Source organism: Anoplophora glabripennis, unplaced genomic scaffold (assembly GCF_000390285.2).
Source record: "Anoplophora glabripennis isolate ALB-LARVAE unplaced genomic scaffold, Agla_2.0 scaffold986, whole genome shotgun sequence".
Taxonomy (NCBI): domain Eukaryota; kingdom Metazoa; phylum Arthropoda; class Insecta; order Coleoptera; family Cerambycidae; genus Anoplophora; species Anoplophora glabripennis.
Genome location: NW_019417151.1, coordinates 15555 through 32728, shown reverse-complemented (window position 1 = coordinate 32728; position 17174 = coordinate 15555). Strand labels below are relative to the sequence as shown.

Genomic DNA, 17174 nt, shown 5'->3' with positions numbered 1-17174 from the left:
GTATCCAGCGAGCATTATCACCGACGCCGCCCGTCTCTATCAGTCCGTAAAATGGACCCATTACATGGAAACCAATCACATACAGGGTTACACGGCGCCAGTGTATCATCAGAGGGCCAACCCGGTAGAACGCCGTATTCAAGAACTCAAGAAGACCATCCGCGCCTTGGTCATCGAGCGTCCAGCGCGCTGGCAAGAGGCCTTGCCAGAAGCCTTGTTTGCTTTGCGCACTCGAACCAACGCCGCCACGGGAGCTTCGCCGGCCATGTTGCTATTTGGCCAAAATATACGACGTCCTGGGGATTGGGTGATACCCGAAGCCGCCAGACCACCACCAGAACCCCGCAACGAACGTTTAGCCAGAGCCCGCCGCCGACAAGAAGTTTACCAGAGAAATCTATTCCCTGAGCCTCGAGAAGCCCCACGTCATTATCAACGAGGAGATTTAGTCCTCACCAAAACCAGACCTGGCAACCCGCCGTTCGCACCCAAATGGTCAGGGCCATACCCAATCGTCGAGGTCCTGGGCGACGGCGTGTACGTGGTAGATCAAAATGGCAACGCTCAGCCTATCCACGTCGACGATCTACGTACACCACCTCCTCCCCGAGCTAACGACATGGACGAGGCCCCAGCCGATCCTCCAGAGCCTGGAGAACCCGACGACGACGGCACTGCCAGCCGTATTGGGGACGAAGATGACGTGGTGGTTCACCCCGAGCCACTTCCTGACATTCCAGCCCGTGTCGAGTTGCCTAGCCGACCCACGACTCCGACGTCACCACAGCCAAGCTGCTCAGTTCCCCACGAGCCGCTATACCGTACACGAGTATGGCATCCCAGTACCAGACCGCCGCCGCAGCCCGGAGGTCGACCACGTAGGCGTCGGTCCGTAATGGTCATCGTGTCTCCCACAGCGAGCCGCAGCAGTCCCAACTTCGAGCCGTCAACCTCGGCCAGCGATGCAGCCCACGCCGAGCCACCCGACGACCCCGACCCAAACATCGCCAGCACGTCCACCTACGGGGAAGTGTAAGTGCGCGCAGTGACGGCAAGTGCCGCGAACGACGCGAGTGCCGCGGAATCGGTGTCGGTGCGCCGGTGACACCACGAGTGCTTCGACAAAAACTTTAATTTGGACTCGATTCTATTTTGATAACACGTTTTGCAAGTTGAATCGACAAAAACCTTTGTCATACGGTCGAACAGCACTTGCAGATCGTCACCTGAAATTTTTGTAAATATTATTTTTGACTGGAAATTTATCTTTTGTTAACTGTTTTTGAAAAATTTTGTTATGTTTGTTGTTTACATGTATATACGTTGTATTTTCCTTATACTATGATTATTTAACTTGTTGTTTAACCATTTTATGTTCTTGTACCTGTTTCAGATTTTTGTATGGGATTTTGATTTTATTGTTCAATAAAGTCAGGAACAATCCCAGTGCAAAGTCTCGGACCGGGGGGATGTCGTCGGAGCGGCGTGTGACGTCACTCCGACGTTCTAGTGGGCGGAGCCTAACTGTATGGCACCGAACCCTATAAAAGGCGGGGGTACCCGACCTCCGCAGCTCACTCTCGCCCCAGCCTCGCACCGTGCAACATCGCACCAAAGCTTTGCACTGAGATTTCCTGTTATCACCAATCAACTTTGTTTTATTCCTTTACCTACCATACTCCTGAGAGTGACTCCACAAATAAAAAAAGGAATTCGAAATATAAATAAAAGACGAATAGAAAAAAGATTAAATAACATAAAAAAAATAATAAGTTAGAAAAATATCAATAAAAAAAAAGAAATAATAGAAAGGGAAAAAGAAAGCTTCCACGAAAACAGCCAATTATAAAGAGAGCCGGCAGGCCAACATAGTGGAAAAGAGCCAAGGGGCCAAATACACATTCACACTCACACACTTGCACACCTATCTCGGCGGCCAGTCTAGGCTGTCCGCCAACCTAACAAAAAAGAATTTCGTATTTTAGAAAAAGAATTCGAAAACAAGGTAGATTCGAGTAAATCGCAAAGCATACTACTCTACGAGGTCACCGGTATGGAGAATCGCGACATAACGGCTTTTGGGGCTTTCGGCGGTTTCCTGGAGGGACTACGAAGGAGACATGCCCGTTGCCCAACTCAAAGCAGGCGGACGGGAAACTAAACGGTGACGTCACAGCATCTGAAATTCGCGTCCACGACACCTCCCTCGTACTGTACCTCCAAGTTCAGGCTGCCTTAGCACCTTTGTTTTTTTTTTGTTTGTTTTTGTTTCTGTGCATTTTTTTGGGTTTTTGTTTGTTTTCATTTTTATTTAAAACTAATCCGCTAGCTCGATTACTGCCTGCAGGAAGAGCGAGCGAGAAACCTGCAGGAGGGAACTTAGGGACGGGGAAAAAGGTCGCAGGTCTTCCTGGACCGCCCTGATCCCGGATCTGGTGCGGTGGGGACGGCGTCGATGGCGTAGGGCGGCCCCGACGGTGGTTCCTTCTCGCCAGGTCCGTGGTTCAACTCTATAACATATGAAACGATTATTAGCTATGGTTATATAGTTTTAAAATTAAGCATGCAGATTGCACTATGCAAAAATGCGATGCGGTGGGGATGCAAAATGCAAAAGAAAGAAAGGGGTGCAAAAGTCCATGCTTTCTGGCCATGCAAACGCGCGCGGGGAACGTCTCTGTGCATGCCATGCGTAAGCAAGCTTCTGGGGGTTCGTTGCACTCGCGGCGCTACTGGTACACGGTTGGTTTTCACTCGAGGCCCGTCGAGCTCAGCTTTCGCAGGTACGCCTCTGGATCTTCGTCTTCCCTGTCGTGAAACTCGAATTCGGGTTTCTGGGGGAACTGTTGCCTCTGCAGGGCCTCTGTCCTCTCGGTCAACGCTGTTATGGCTAACAGCATCGCGCGAGTGGCCAGCCGCTGCTCGACATCAGCGGTGACTTCCTGGGTGCGCTCCTGGTGGCGCGGCGTCGTTGAGCGTCGCGGTGCTGCTACAGGTACCTCGCCGGGTCTTGTGGCGTCCAGAGTCCACCAAGTCAGGACTCCGCGCTCTTGGTGTTCTAGGTAGGTGGTAGCTACTTTCTAGCATATCCCGCCATCTGGGGTAGCTTGTAGCAGGATCGTGCGAGGCCCCTTCACGTTGGGCGCCATTTCTTCGATGCTCCATGATTGAAATTTTGGTGGAATTTGGTCAGAAACCCTCTCCCTGCTTCCTTAAGGACCTCCCTGTGCCGGTGGTGCGCACAGCAAAGTCCCTAACGCGAAACGCGAGCGCGAATCTTCACCACCTCATCAGTTTCCGGAAACTGGCCGCACGTATGCCCGGTTTACGACGTGCCAGTCGAGCACGAAGCTATATTTCACGGGTGACCGATGGTCGTCTACTTCTTGCTTGGGCCTAGTCGCTTCCTCGAGGGCGATTTACTGTCACGCCCTGTCGTTAGAACGCTGGCTCTGTCTTGGTGCTTCTAGGGCTTAGAGTTGACGCCGGCGTCGAACTCAGTGCAAAGCCTCTCGGTGTGTTGCTCCTGTTCTAGCTTCTGTGGGGGCTAAGAGACCGTAAATCCTTGCAAGCGCTCGGCAACGGTCAATTAGCTCCACTGGTGATTTTTCCCTCATAGAGGCACGCGATTGCCACGGCGGAAAAGTTTAGAGTCCGCAATAAAAATTGCAGACTTCGAATTCTTTGCGGTGGTTGTTGTTTATAGACTCGTAATGAAAATTACGCGTCTCGACGTTAGACTTGTCCTCAAATTCTTATCCTGAGTCAATTGTGGGTTGGTGCCCAGGCAACTGACTCTTGGAGTACACCCTGTATATCAAAAAGCGAATTGAAGTTAATTATAAATTACCGCGACCTCGGTGGCGAGTAATTTAGAAAAATGCGAGAATTTAGGCTGTGGAAATTACGTAGCGCATGCAGCAATTACATGCGAAAAACCACACGGGGTTTAATGCGATGCAAAAATGCTTAAATCAATTTANACCAATATCAACGCTGTCGTCGGAGCGGCGTGTGACGTCACTCCGACGTTCTAGTGGGCGGAGCCTAACTGTATGGCACCGAACCCTATAAAAGGCGGGGGTTGTTCTCGTTCGCGCCTTCGGATCGCTGCGCCAACGTTTGCGCATGCGCCCGGGAGGCCGACGGACCCTCCGGCTTCTTGTTCCGGGTAAATATTGTTAGATTCTACATTTTCAGAGTAAGGAAAGGTAACTCCGGGACGCATGCCCCCTAGATCCCGGACTGGTGCCATCGCGCCCTCTATTTCGATCTCCCCCTGTATATTAAACACTCCCTCTAAAGATTCAGTGGAGGTTAGGGATTCCTCTACCCGAGCCTCCTCGATGACGCGCTCCGGCTGGAGTGCGCAAGCAGCAAATCTCTCTCTTGATGTCATTTTACAAGTTAATACAAGTTTTATACAAAATTGGAAATACTAGTTCCGCGGCTAGGTTACCCACCAAGTTGTTTACTTAATACGTTTCACTACTAGTCTCTATCTTTACGATTTTGTCTATCTCAAAGTCTCAACACTCTCTATCAAAAGTTCAAAGTCTCAAGAGTTTACTTTTACCCCCACAGTTCTCACTTACCCGTTTTTACTACGGTCTGCTCTCTGGGTCCACGTTGAGTTTGGTCCTACTTTGGTGCACTCTGATTTAGTCAAATTAAGTAAGTTATTATTAGTTCTCACTTTAAAGTCAAGTTTTTATCTATAATTTTCTGACTACATACATTCAGCCCTCTGGCTTACAGATTAAGGTACTAATAATCGAATTCTTTACACTTCAGTACCTATTGAGTTAATACCAGGAAGCAATACTGATGGTATCGCCAAAACAGAGATGCAGAAAGAAACGCTAGACGTCACACTAGACACATATATTGTCGGTAAGTTTTTAATACACTAATAATACTTTGTTTCAGCTCAGACTTGAAGATCTCCTAGATGATGCAATTCAACGACACTTAGACTCTTCGCGAACCAATTTTACTTATCTCAACTCCCCGAACCGTCTTCGCGACTCTACAGGTAAATATAAAATATATCTTAGTCTCTCCAATACTATTAACTCGCTAATGTCTATTTTTTCCTACTAGAAATTCTACCTCGAACTATTCAATAGTTCCAAGAAAACGACTTTTGGCAATTTTCCCAATACGAAAGTCAATTTTCACTGCGATTCTACTATTTCGGGGTTATTTCCGTTCCCTCAGAACACCCGACGTAGCTAATACCGATTCGTAATCCTTTTTTCCAAAAGAAACCGAAATTACGCACAACAGGACTCTCATAAGACTATCCAAAAATTGCTCTCGAGACCATCGCGGCTCGCGTTATTTATCTGGAACCCGATTCCCCAGGCCACGCCCCAAAACGGCGTCTCCACCAATCCGGGCCGATTTCCACGCCCCCAATTCAACAAAACTGTTTCCCTGATTTCTCGCGCTGACTTTTTCCACGAAAATCGCGGAAGCCCTCGCGACCGCGACAGGGTACTCGACCTCCGCAGCTCACTCTCGCCCCAGCCTCGCACCGTGCAACATCGCACCAAAGCTTGGCACTGAGATTTCCTGTTATCACCAATCAACTTTGTTTTATTCCTTTACCTACCATACTCCTGAGAGTGACTCCACAAATAAAAAGAATTCGAAATTTAAATAAAAATAGAAAAAGATTAAATAACATAAAAAAAACACAATAAGTTAGAAAAAGATCAATAGAAAAGAAAAGAAAAAAAAAGATTAAGAAAAGAAGTTACCGGAAAAAAAAGAAATGATAAAAAGGGAAAAAGAAAGCTCCCACGAAAACAGCCAATTACCAAAAAGAGCCGGCAGGCCAACATAGTAGAAAAGAGCCAAGGGGCCAAATACACATTCACACTCACACACTTGCACACCTATCTCGGCGGCCAGCCTAGGCTGTCCGCCAACCTAACAAAAAAGAATTTCGTATTTTAGAAAAAGAATTCGAAAACAAGGTAGATTCGAGTAACTCGCAAGGCATACTACTCTACGAGGTCACCGGTATGGAGGATCGCGACATAACGGCTTTCGGGGCTTTCGGCGATCACCAGGAGGGGCTTCGAAGGAGACAACGCTGTCGTCGTACCTCATCATCCCGTGTTGCACTTACCATTAGGTTGCGGCTCTCAGGGTTTCTGGACATGTTAAATGCTTCTCGCGCTGTCGCGCTAGACTCTCCTCCAGGTGTAGCAAACCTGGTAATATTGCGCTTAGGCATGGCTAGGTGAGAGGACGCGATCTAATTTGTAACAACTTGTCGTTCCCTTAGATAGGATGTAAGAGAGGTTTGACTCTAACAAAGGGAATTTGGATAAGAATGATATGAGATATAGGATCGGTATTGGAAAGATAGGTGAANAGAAATCGAAGGCAAAGCATTAACTTACATAATGTTTCTAATCCTGAAGCCGAAGCCGCTGTCAGGAGAGAAAGTAAAATTTTCACCCAAGTTTCCATTCCGAATCCAAGAACCCCGGACAACGTCCTAAGTCCGATGTCCAGTAACACAAACCAAATCCTAAGCTATAATTTGCACAAAGCTTCCATTCGCAAAGCCGATGTCACTACCAGAGCGAAGAGAGAAAAAATCGACAAGGTTTCGAATCCGGCTACCATCCAGCCGCCTCGAACCAAGATGAAGCAGTATCCAAGGAAAACAAACAAAACGACTATGTTTCAGATTTCCAACATCGCAGAGCCGCAGTTGAGCCAAGCCAGCCGAAATACAAAAATCGCCGATGTTTCCAATCCACCTGCGAGAAGCCGCAAATCGTCAAAAAGGCGCCCCCTGGTGATGGAGACGAGATGGACCACATCGAGGACGACCGATGTGAAGCCGACAACGCGCCAGCAGCCACCTTCCAGTCACGAAATCGACCCACTTTCCAATGGTCGCCGGCCTTGCAGGGGAGCACCGGTCAAGAAGAGGAAGAAAAATCGCATAAAAAACCCGGAAATCAACCGCGGATCAAGGCCGCGAATCCCCTATCGCGATGGATCGTCAACTGCGGGCATTTGCAGTTATTTAACCGGATCGCAGTATCCGGCCAGTCTCTGTTGTGGGACGCTGCAAATTTTAATTGCGACATTAAAGCCTATACAGTCAATATTACAGCCTTTCGCAAACTTATAACCAATTGTTAGAGTCCTATGTTGGAAATCGGGCTTGGAGCTCGGTGCTGGACTTTGAGGTTTGGATTGGAAACATAGGTGAAATTTTTACTTTCTCCTCTGACAGCGGCTTCGGCTTCAGTGTTAGAAACATCGTGGAATATGTTTGTTATGGCTTTAGGTTCTGCATAGAGAGCTCGTCTTGGAGCGCTGTTCCGGGCGTTGGAACTTGGATTCGAAAGATAGTCGAAATCTGAAGTTCGCTCGCTCACATTATACAACACCTCCCCCCTTTCGTCGAGTGGACTTTGGGTTTCGACGACTTGGATTTGGTCGAGTGGCTGACTGTTAATGACTTGGTATCGGCGACGGTTTCCATCTTCGCCTGGTACCTTGCGGATACGGAATTTGATTGGAGTTGGTGGGGCGGCGTGTACTTCTGCGGTGACTGTAATTTGTTCGGGTGTTGTGCATTATCGTCGTCATCTTCTTCGTCGCTGGAATCGTCCTCTTCCAGCGGAGGGTTCCCTGGCGGTGCCGGTCGAAATTGATCGACGTGATATTTGAATTGCCTTCCATACTTGTCTACCTCGTATATTTGTGGCGAGTTTCGGACGGCTATTGGAAACGGTCCTGCCCATGTAGGTGCGAAAGGATCCGGCGGGTTGTGCTCTTTTACCATTACCATGTCACCGACTTGGAAGGTGATGGTAGGCTCATCGTCTCGACCTGGATAGGTATTTTGATTGAAATCGAGTTGTCGAGCGATGATGGTTTGGCGCCTCAACCTCGCGACTTCTCGGGGTCGCTTTCGTCTTCTTTGAAATTCTGGAATTTCCCAGCCCCCTTGAGCGGCCGCTTCATATCCTAGGAGGGCGGTTGCCGGTGATTCTCCTGTGGCTCGGTTTTTGCGTCGGCGCTGTATTGCTAGGGCACGTGGTACTTGCTGATCCCAATTTCGCCGCCGTTGTTGAATGTACATGAGGGCTCGCAGAATGGTTTTGAAATCGGCAACTTTTCGTTCAACGGGGTTCTCTCGTTGGAAGTAGATGGCGGTGTGATATGGCTGAATTTGCTTGCGCTGACACATGTTGAGGTATTTCTGGCTTTGGAACACTGTCGCGTTGTCGGAGATGACTACCTTAGGGTCTCCGTATCTCGCGAAAATTTCATCCTCTAGGAATTGGCAAATAGTAGCAGCTTCAGAATTTGAAGCGGGCTTGGCTTCAGTACATTTAGTGAATAGGTCCTCGACGATAAGAACGTATTTGTTATCCCGTGGGGTAACTGGATAGGGTCCTAACACATCTACACTGAAAACTTCGAAAGGTGATTGCGCTGTGTGNAATTTTTCAAAATAAATTTTTTTTTGAACTCAAAATTTACTTTTCGCACCTAACCTCAGAAAAATTATTTTCTGAATATTTTTTTTTTGTTGTCAAACTTAGTTTTTCCAAAGAACTTTTTGATAATACTTTTTTGAAAATTTTTTTTTATAAAAAATTTTAAATTCAAAAGGGAACTCAGTCCATTATCTTACAAGAAAAATATTTTAGCATAAATTATTTTTCATTTACCTTCAGGATCAGAAAGGATCCACAGTTATACATACCTGACCTAGATTTAAGAGGAATCCGGTTAGGAAATTAAAGTTTGTAGATTCACTTCAAAATCTACTGGCGCCTGACAAAAATTTTAAAACTTTTTTTTAATTAAATTTCTTTTGAATCATCTCCCACTTTCCTCAATTTTTCTAAATTTTTATATTGCTCGGACATTACTTTCATTGCTTCGAACCTATCTCGGATGAGATAGACCCCAACACCTACGAAACTCACGACCCGCTCTAACTGTATCGGCGTTTTTGTTTAGGTCAGCACTAGCCAAAGCTCAGACAACTCATTTCCGAGCCCAACTAGAATAAATATAAAGCGTAGCGTTGACATAGCGACGCAACGTGGGGCTTGAAGTAGTTATACGAGCGCAAGTTGGTGTAAACCAAAACCATAGCGTTGACAGAAACATATAAAAAGGCTAGCCGGCTCTCTCTCGACTCTGCGTTTCGAGGTGTATGTCGTGGTCGACAAACTAGAGTGACTCCTCCGACAAGGCTCTTGGTTCTGCTTTCGGAGTACCAGTAACATTAAACTCGGCGTTCTATTTCATATTAGCAGATAAAAAGAAAAAAAGGTTTTTTTCAAAAACAAAAGAATAAGTTAAAAGAATTTGTTAAGGAAAAGATTATTCCCTTAACAGAAGGAGAAAGTAAAAGAAAAAAAGTAAAAATAATTAAAAAGCGGGTGGAAAAACAACCATATCTTCCCGGGGGAAAAAAGACAAAGACAAAGTCTGATTTATAAAAGAATTCGCAACGTGGGACGGCATTTCGCGTCTGGCACGAGAAGTAACCTATACGCGCAACGATGGACGCGTGTTTCGACGGGACGCTACGAGAGAGAGTCGCGCATGCAGAGCTAGGCCGTGAAGCGCGCGACGGTCGGTTTGGGGTGGACGTCGTCGCGGACGGCGTCCAACTTCGTCACCGAGGTCGAGTGACGTTACATGGCGGCCCGGAACGTGGGGCTAGCGTGTTAGGTCGAAACGACGCGTACGAGCGGTTGGACGATGGATTCGTCAGGTCCGCGGCCCGCGTCCTGCAGTCGACAGCGTCACCAGAGCGCATATGGGATTACAGACTCGACGAAACTCCAATAAGGGTTCTGGGTGAGTCCGCCGTAGCAGAAACCCAGTGGCGCCCAAACAAAACACGTAATGAATCTTTAGAAACCACCGTGACCATGGATACGAGCCTGTTGCTCGTCCAAGCTGTGAGGAACCTTACTCAAGAAGTAGCCGCCCTAAAAGCGACCGCGTCACCGCCACCACGAGAAGACCTGGACCGCGTCTTCTCAGGGAGAAATGTGGAGCGACCGGACGTTTTTATCCGGAAGGTGGAGGATTATTTAGTCGATAACCATATACCAGCGGACAAATTCGCCCCGAAAGTACGGTGCGCCTTTGAGGACGACACGTTGCAATGGTTCCGGCAAATTGAGACGCTGGGCCTATATTGGGAAATTTTCAGAGCGTTATTCGTTGAAAAATACGATTCTGTGGCGATAAGAGCCAACCTAAGGAAGCAACTTTATGGACGCCCACAATTTCCGGAAGAAATGGCACACACTTTTATAATGGAAAAGTGGTTACTGTACCAACGTCTAGCACCTACCACCCCGGTTGAGGAGAAGACGTCGCATATGGTGGAGATGTTACGGTCGGCGACCCGCACAGTCCTACGCGGTAGGTTTTTCCGCAGCCTAGAAGCCCTTTTAGAAATAGTGGGCCAAGTAGAAGGCGATATACGGGAAGACCGCACGCGGGGCACGTCAAGGCCGCCACCGCCGGCAGTTAACCAACACGAAGAACGAAGAACACCCCAACCACCGCGAGCGTATTATACTTGCGGTGGAGATCATTTCGCGCGATTTTGTTCGCAGCAGAGGCGGGGAAACGACCCCGGGGCCGCGGTGCAGCCGCGCGCCCGGCTCCAGAACCAGACAAGCAGCAATCATCCCGAGGCCGGGGGTACGACGCGACCCAGTGGGCAACTAGCCGGCCATCCAGGCGGTGAAGAAACGCAAAGCCGGCAAGTCGCGCAACAACACAGGAGCAAATCGGTTTTCTACAGGAAATTTTTATGCGATATGGTTATCCCGAGGTTATTATTACAGACAGCGCCCGTACATACACAGGGGATACGTGGCGCGAATACGTCGGCGAACACCCCATAGAACACGTCCAGTCCGCGATTTATCGTCAACAGGCAAATCAAGAACTCAAGAAGACGCTGCGCGCGCTCGTATATGAAAATCCGGAAGGGTGGCCGAAGAAATTACCCCAGGCCTTTTCGCGCTACGTAACCGACAGAACGCCGCGGCGAAAGCGTCACCCGCCCAGATATTGTTCGGACTTGATATAAAGCGACGTGGAGCATGGGCAGATCCCGCGCCGGCTCAGGAACAGCCACAACCGCACGACGAGAGGATTTTAAAAGCGCTTCGACGACAAGAGGTTTACCAGCGAAGCTATTCCCGGAACCGCGGGAGGCTGAACGACACTATGCACGGGGGGATCGGGTATTAACAAAAACGCAACCCGGACAACCCGCGTTTGCGCCAAAATGGCAAGGGCCATATCCGATATAGCGCGTACTAGGAGATAATGTGTATGTAGTGAAACAAAAGGACTGCGAACAGCCGATTCACGTAGACGATATCCGTCCTTTACCGCCGCCGCTACGCAATGGGCCGGAATCGGGCAGCGACGATAGTGATGACGACGACGAGGTAGGGCCTCAGCAGATCACGGTGGAGGCCGTGGTACATCGCGAAAACGACGAATCCGTTCCCGCGGATCGGGGACATGGCGCAAGTAATGGCGTGGGTTCGAGCCAGGGCACCGTACAGTCACTCGCCGGACATACTATAGAAGATAATAATCGCGACCCGAATGACGCACTCTCTCTGAACGGCGACGAATTTATGTTCCAACGACGAAAAACCACCCAGCCACGCCGATTTCGTAGAGTCCAAATCGTCGCCATGTCTCCGACGCGATCGACGCCGCCGCCAGGAGCGAGGCTCCGAAAAATCGTGGCAGATCTGCGTGCGGGGACAAATGCCTGTACTGCAAGCCAGACGCGTGCCGTTTCTGCAAATTCAAGGCAGGAGCCCGCCTTGACCAATTTAATAAGGAATTCTTACCTGGAGGGTAATATACCGACGATCGACCGACACCCCGAACAGCTAGACCTGGAGATGACGTCTACCCCAGCCGGTAACCTGGAGGTTACACCCGACGGACGCCATCCAGGCGGCAGACGCCGTTTTCCAGCTGCTGAGGTGTCCCAAACCAACTTCGACGAAATCACGGTCTGTCCCGAGCCTGAAGTCCCCGCTGTAGGTAGCAGGCGCTACCTACTACAGATATCTAGTCGCGAGTCCCCCAGGCCACCCGAGACGCTGGTTGAATTGCCGGGAGTACCACTGGCCCCCTGGCGCGACGGAGAAGTCCAGGACGACAGTGGCCGGTGCAACGTGCACCCGCAGGCCGACCAAACGCCCAGGTCGCCCGACGACGCGCCCCAGGACCAAGTGCGGTGGTCACCGTACTGGTAGCTATCCTCGACAAGAATTGTTTTTTGATTTTTTCTGTTTTTTGAGAATTATAAGATTTGTGTTAGGTTTATATAGAGTTTTGGATTATTTTTTATTTGTTTTGTAAACATGTTTTCTTGAAGTTGTAATTATCATTTAGCGTTGTATCTCATAGGTTGGATTGTACCAATAAACCGGGTACAACGGAAAGTCAGTACCAAGCGTCTTTCCAAGCGGGGGGATGTCGCTAAGGTCGAGTTTTCGGTGCGGTGGGCGGAGCCTAGCTCTACCGCACCGAAACATATAAAAAAGCTAGGCTGTACTCGCTTACGTACTAGGAGTTTGTTCAAAATACGTTCGAGCTCTTGATGTTGGATTTGTTTTGTTTTATTTTGTTTTGTTTTGTTTTATTTTATTTTGTTTTGTTTTGTTTTTGTTTATCTTATTTTTTGTTTTATTTTATTTTGTTTTATTTTATTTTGTTTTGTTTTATTTTGTTTTGTTTTATTTTATTTTGTTTTGTTTTTTGTTTTATTTTGTTTTTATTATTTTTTTTTAAAACAATTATGGCCTCTGCTTCGGCGGTGGTGGAACGTCTGCTTCTGCGATGGTAGAACGTCTGGATAAGCACTGGGTAAATGGATACTTATTTCTAATGTAGAAATAAAACCAATAATTTTGTTTGTTTGCGATGCGGATGGCAGTAACTTGGAATTTTCCTTTGCGTTGGAGTTTTCGAATTCTTTATAACGACGATTTATAAAACGGTGAAGCGAATTCTTTTTAAAATTGCTTGATGAATGCGTTGTTAACTGAAGTGAATGTTGATGAAGCGCGTGTCGGCTTGAGTTGAGTTGAGATGTGAGATGTGATCTCGATTTGGATCTGGATTGATTGATTGTGGTGAAGTTTTGATACAGTGGCTGGAGCGCGCTGTCGTCGTACCTCATCATCTCGTACTTCACTTACCATTAGGTTGCGGCTCTCAGGGTTTCTGGACATGTTATATGCTTCTCGCGCTGTCGCGCTGGACTCTGCTCGAGATGTAGCTAACCTGGTAATATTGCGCTTAGGCATGGCTAGGTGATAGGACGCGCTCTAATTTTGTAACAATTTGTCGTTCCCTTAGATAGGATGTATGAGAGGTTTGACTCTAACAAAGGGAATTTGGATTGGACTGATATGAGATATAGGATCGGTATTGGAAAGATAGGTGAAAAGCGCCAATACGACCCGCTATTTCTGATATTTGAGCTCAGGCGGCTATGAGAGCCGTTGATTAGGTAGGTTGTATATATAATTCTTATAATTATATATCTAGAGGTAAAACACTACGCTCATATAGTTCTGATAACTATAGGGGCAGTTTGATGCACTTCACTAGAGCTTATATCTAACACTTTATGATAGGGCTGGCTAATGGCCCGTGATTTGGGTCTGCCGCGGGTCAGAAATAAATGCCCGGGCGACGTTTTACCTTTCTTTTATAGATAAGAGGTAGGTTAGGTTATATATATATATTTATTAACATAAATCTGACTCTAACAATAGGTTAAATGTGTGCGAAAGGCTGTAATAATGACTGTAGAGGCTTTAATGTCGCAACTTAGAATTTGGAGCGTCCCACACAGAGACTGGCCGGATACGTCGATCCGGTTAAATAACTGCAAATGCCTGCAGTTGACGGTCCATCTCGGTAGGTGATTCGCGGCCTTGATCCGCGGTTGATTCCCGGGTTTTTTCTACGAATTTTCTCCCTCTTCTTGACCGGTGCTTCCCTGCAAGGCCGGGGACCATTGGAAAGTGGGTCGAATTCTTGACTCCCTGGAAGGTGGCTGCTGGCGCGTTGTCGGCTTCGCATCGGTCGTCCTCGATGTGGCCTAACTCGTCTCCATCACCAGAGGGCGCATTTTTGATGATTTGCGGCTTCTCGCAGGTGGATTGGAAACATCGGTGATTTTCGTTATTTGGCTTGCTTGGCTCAACTGCGGCTCTGCGATGCTGGAAATCTGAAACATAGGTGTTTTTGTTTGTTTTCCTTGGATACTGCTGCTTCTTGGTTCGAGGCGGCTGGATAGTAGCCGGATTCGAAACCTTGTCGATTTCTTCCGTCTTCGCTCTGGTATTGATATCGGCTTGGCGAATGGAAGCTTTGTGTAAATTATGGCTTAGGACTTGGTTTGTGTTACTGGATATCGGACTTAGGACGTTGTCCGGGATTCTTGGATTCGGATTGGAAACTTGGGTGAAAATCTTACTTTCCGTCCTGACAGCGACTTCGGCTTCAGGATTAGAAACATTACGTAAGTTAATGCTTTGCCTTCGATTTCCTATGTTGGAAATCGGGCTTGGAGCTCTGTGCTGGATTTTGAGGTTTGGATTGGAAACTTGGGTGAAAGTTTTACTTTTTCCTCTGACAGCGGCTTCGGCTTCAGAGTTAGCAACATTATGCAATTTAATGCTTTGCCTTCGATATCTTACTCTGGAAATCGGGCTTGGAGCTTGGTGCTGGATTTTGAGGTTTGGATTGGAAACATGGGTGAAAATTTTACTTTTTCCTCTGACAGCGGCTTCGGCTTCAGAGTTAGAAACATTGTAGAATTTATCATTTATAGCTTCGTAGCTTATTGCTGCTTGGACATCTCGCGTTGGAGCGTCGTCCTGGGCGTTGGAACTTGGATTCGAAAGATAGTCGAAATCTGAAGTCGCTGAAATCGCTCGTTCAGATTATACGACACCTCCCCCCTTTCGTCGAGTGAACTTTGGGTTTCGACGACTTGAATTTGGTCGAGTGGCTGACTGTTAATGACTTGGTATCGGCGACGGTTTCCATCTTCGCCTGGTACCTTGCGGATACGTAATTTGATTGGAGTAGGTGGGGCGGCGTCTACATCTGCGGTGACTGTGATTTGATTTGATGCGGAGCCATTATCGTCGTCATCTTCTTCGTCGCTGGAATCGTCCTCTTCCAACCGAGGGTTTCCTGGCGGTACCGGTCGAAGTTGATCGATGAATATGATATTTGAATTGCCTTCCATTCTTGTCTACCTCGTATACTTGTGGCGAGTTTCGGACGGCTATTGGAAACGGTCCTGCCCATGTAGGTGCGAAAGGAGTAGAATAGCTGTGCCGATTCTGCTCCACAATTCAAGATGGCGAGTGGAGCAGGATCGGCATAGCTTTCAGCCGGCTACGTTACATCGGCTGTCGTCTGCGCGGTTGAGGTTTATGACCGTTCGTGCAGAACTAGAAGTATTATTTATATATGGATCTATCATTAGTGGTAAGGTTGATGATTTAATTAAAAATCAAATACAAATAATTAAAAATCAAATATTTAATTAAAAATCAAATCAATCAAATTTATTTGTTCTTGTTTATTACAATTCTTATACAATATAACATGTTACAATACATTATTTTTATCAATCCAGGAANGGCGTCGATAGCGACGATCCCCGTGAACTCCGTGCGTTTCTGCCGCGGAACCCGGTCAAGGGAACTGACATCCCAGATCACAGGTTGCGACATGGTTTCCAACTTGGGGCTCGATTAGAACTTCCGATGTCTCCACTGAGGACCCATGCCGACCGAACACAACATCTCGATCACAATTCCCCGCACAATTCTAAAATATTAGGCACTACAGATCATATTCCTCGACATGGCGCCCAACGTGCGGCTCGATTAGAACTCCCGAGGTCTCCACCGAGGGGCCATGCCGTCGTTACCAATATAAACGGTCATACTCCACGACAGCGCTGTCGTCGTACCTCATCTCCCGTGTTGCACTTACCATTAGGTTGCGGCTCTCAGGGTTTCTGGACATGTTATATGCTTCTCGCGCTGTCGCGCTGGACTCTGCTCGAGATGTAGCTAACCTGGTAATATTGCGCTTAGGCATGGCTAGGTGAGAGGACGCGATCTAATTTTGTAACAACTTGTCTTCCCTTAGATAGGATGTATGAGAGGTTTGACTCTAACAAAGGGAATTTGGATAGAAATAATATGAGATATAGGATCGGTATTGGAAAGATAGGTGAAAAGTGTCTTTAAGCGCCAATACGTCCCGCTATCTCTGATATTTGAGCTCAGGCGGCTATTAGAGCCGTTAGTTAGGGTAGTTTGTATATATAATTCTTATAATTATATATATCTAGAGGTAAACACTACGCTCATATAGTTCTGATAACTATAGGGGCGGTTTGATGCACTTCACTAGAGCTTATATCTAACACTTTGTGATAGGGCTGGCTAATGGCCCGTGATTTGGGTCTGCCGCGGGTCAGAAATAAATGCCCGGGCGACGTTTTACCTTTCTTTTATAGATAAGAGGTAGGTTAGGTTATATATATATATATATTAACATAAATCTGACTCTAACAATAGGTTAAATGTGTGCGAAAGGCTGTAATAATGACTGTAGAGGCTTTAATGTCGCAACTAAAATTTGGAGCGTCCCACACAGAGACTGGCCGGATACGTCGATCCGGTTAAATAACTGCAAATGCCTGCAGTTGACGGTCCATCTCGGTAGGTGATTCGCGGCCTTGATCCGCGGTTGATTCCCGGGTTTTTTCTACGAATTTTCTCCCTCTTCTTGACCGGTGCTTCCCTGCAAGGCCGGGGACCATTGGAAAGTGGGTCGAATTCTTGACTCCCTGGAAGGTGGCTGCTGGCGCGTTGTCGGCTTCGCATCGGTCGTCCTCGATGTGGCCTAACTCGTCTCCATCACCAGAGGGCGCATTTTTGATGATTTGCGGCTTCTCGCAGGTGGATTGGAAACATCGGTGATTTTCGTTATTTGGCTTGTTTGGCTCAACTGCGGCTCTGCGATGCTGGAAATCTGAAACATAGGTGTTTTTGTTTGTTTTCCTT

At 47.4% G+C, this 17174-nt stretch overlaps 2 protein-coding genes across 2 annotated transcripts; one reads left to right on the top strand and one right to left on the bottom strand.

Moving 5' to 3' along the window:
- Positions 1-34: 34 nt before the first annotated feature.
- On the top strand, positions 35-1647 carry LOC111692170 (uncharacterized protein K02A2.6-like; the record flags this gene model as incomplete). Its single annotated transcript, XM_023455979.1, is given in 1 exon segment — positions 35-1647. A coding segment is annotated over 1 exon segment (1002 nt), but the record flags the coding sequence as incomplete, so codon positions are not given.
- A 5522-nt stretch (positions 1648-7169) lies between these two features.
- On the bottom strand, positions 7170-9148 carry LOC108910653 (uncharacterized protein K02A2.6-like). The gene is made up of 3 exons (XM_018715341.1): positions 9120-9148; positions 7413-8453; positions 7170-7368 (listed from the first exon to the last, which is right to left on the bottom strand). The coding sequence occupies exons 1-3, from the start codon at positions 9146-9148 to the stop codon at positions 7170-7172; spliced, it is 1269 nt and encodes a 422-aa protein (XP_018570857.1).
- Positions 9149-17174: the final 8026 nt, after the last annotated feature.

What these genes read in the sequence shown, in the direction of transcription:
- LOC108910653 (XM_018715341.1), bottom strand. Translation starts at nt 9,148, where the DNA reads ATGGTTTTGGTTTACACCAACTTGCGCTC. An exon ending in GTTTACACCAACTTGCGCTC is followed by an intron (nt 8,454 to 9,119) that starts GTATAACTACTT and finishes CGAAGTTTTCAG; the next exon opens with TGTAGATGTGTTAGGACCCT. An exon ending in GGGGGGAGGTGTTGTATAAT is followed by an intron (nt 7,369 to 7,412) that starts GTGAGCGAGCGA and finishes TTCGAATCCAAG; the next exon opens with TTCCAACGCCCGGAACAGCG.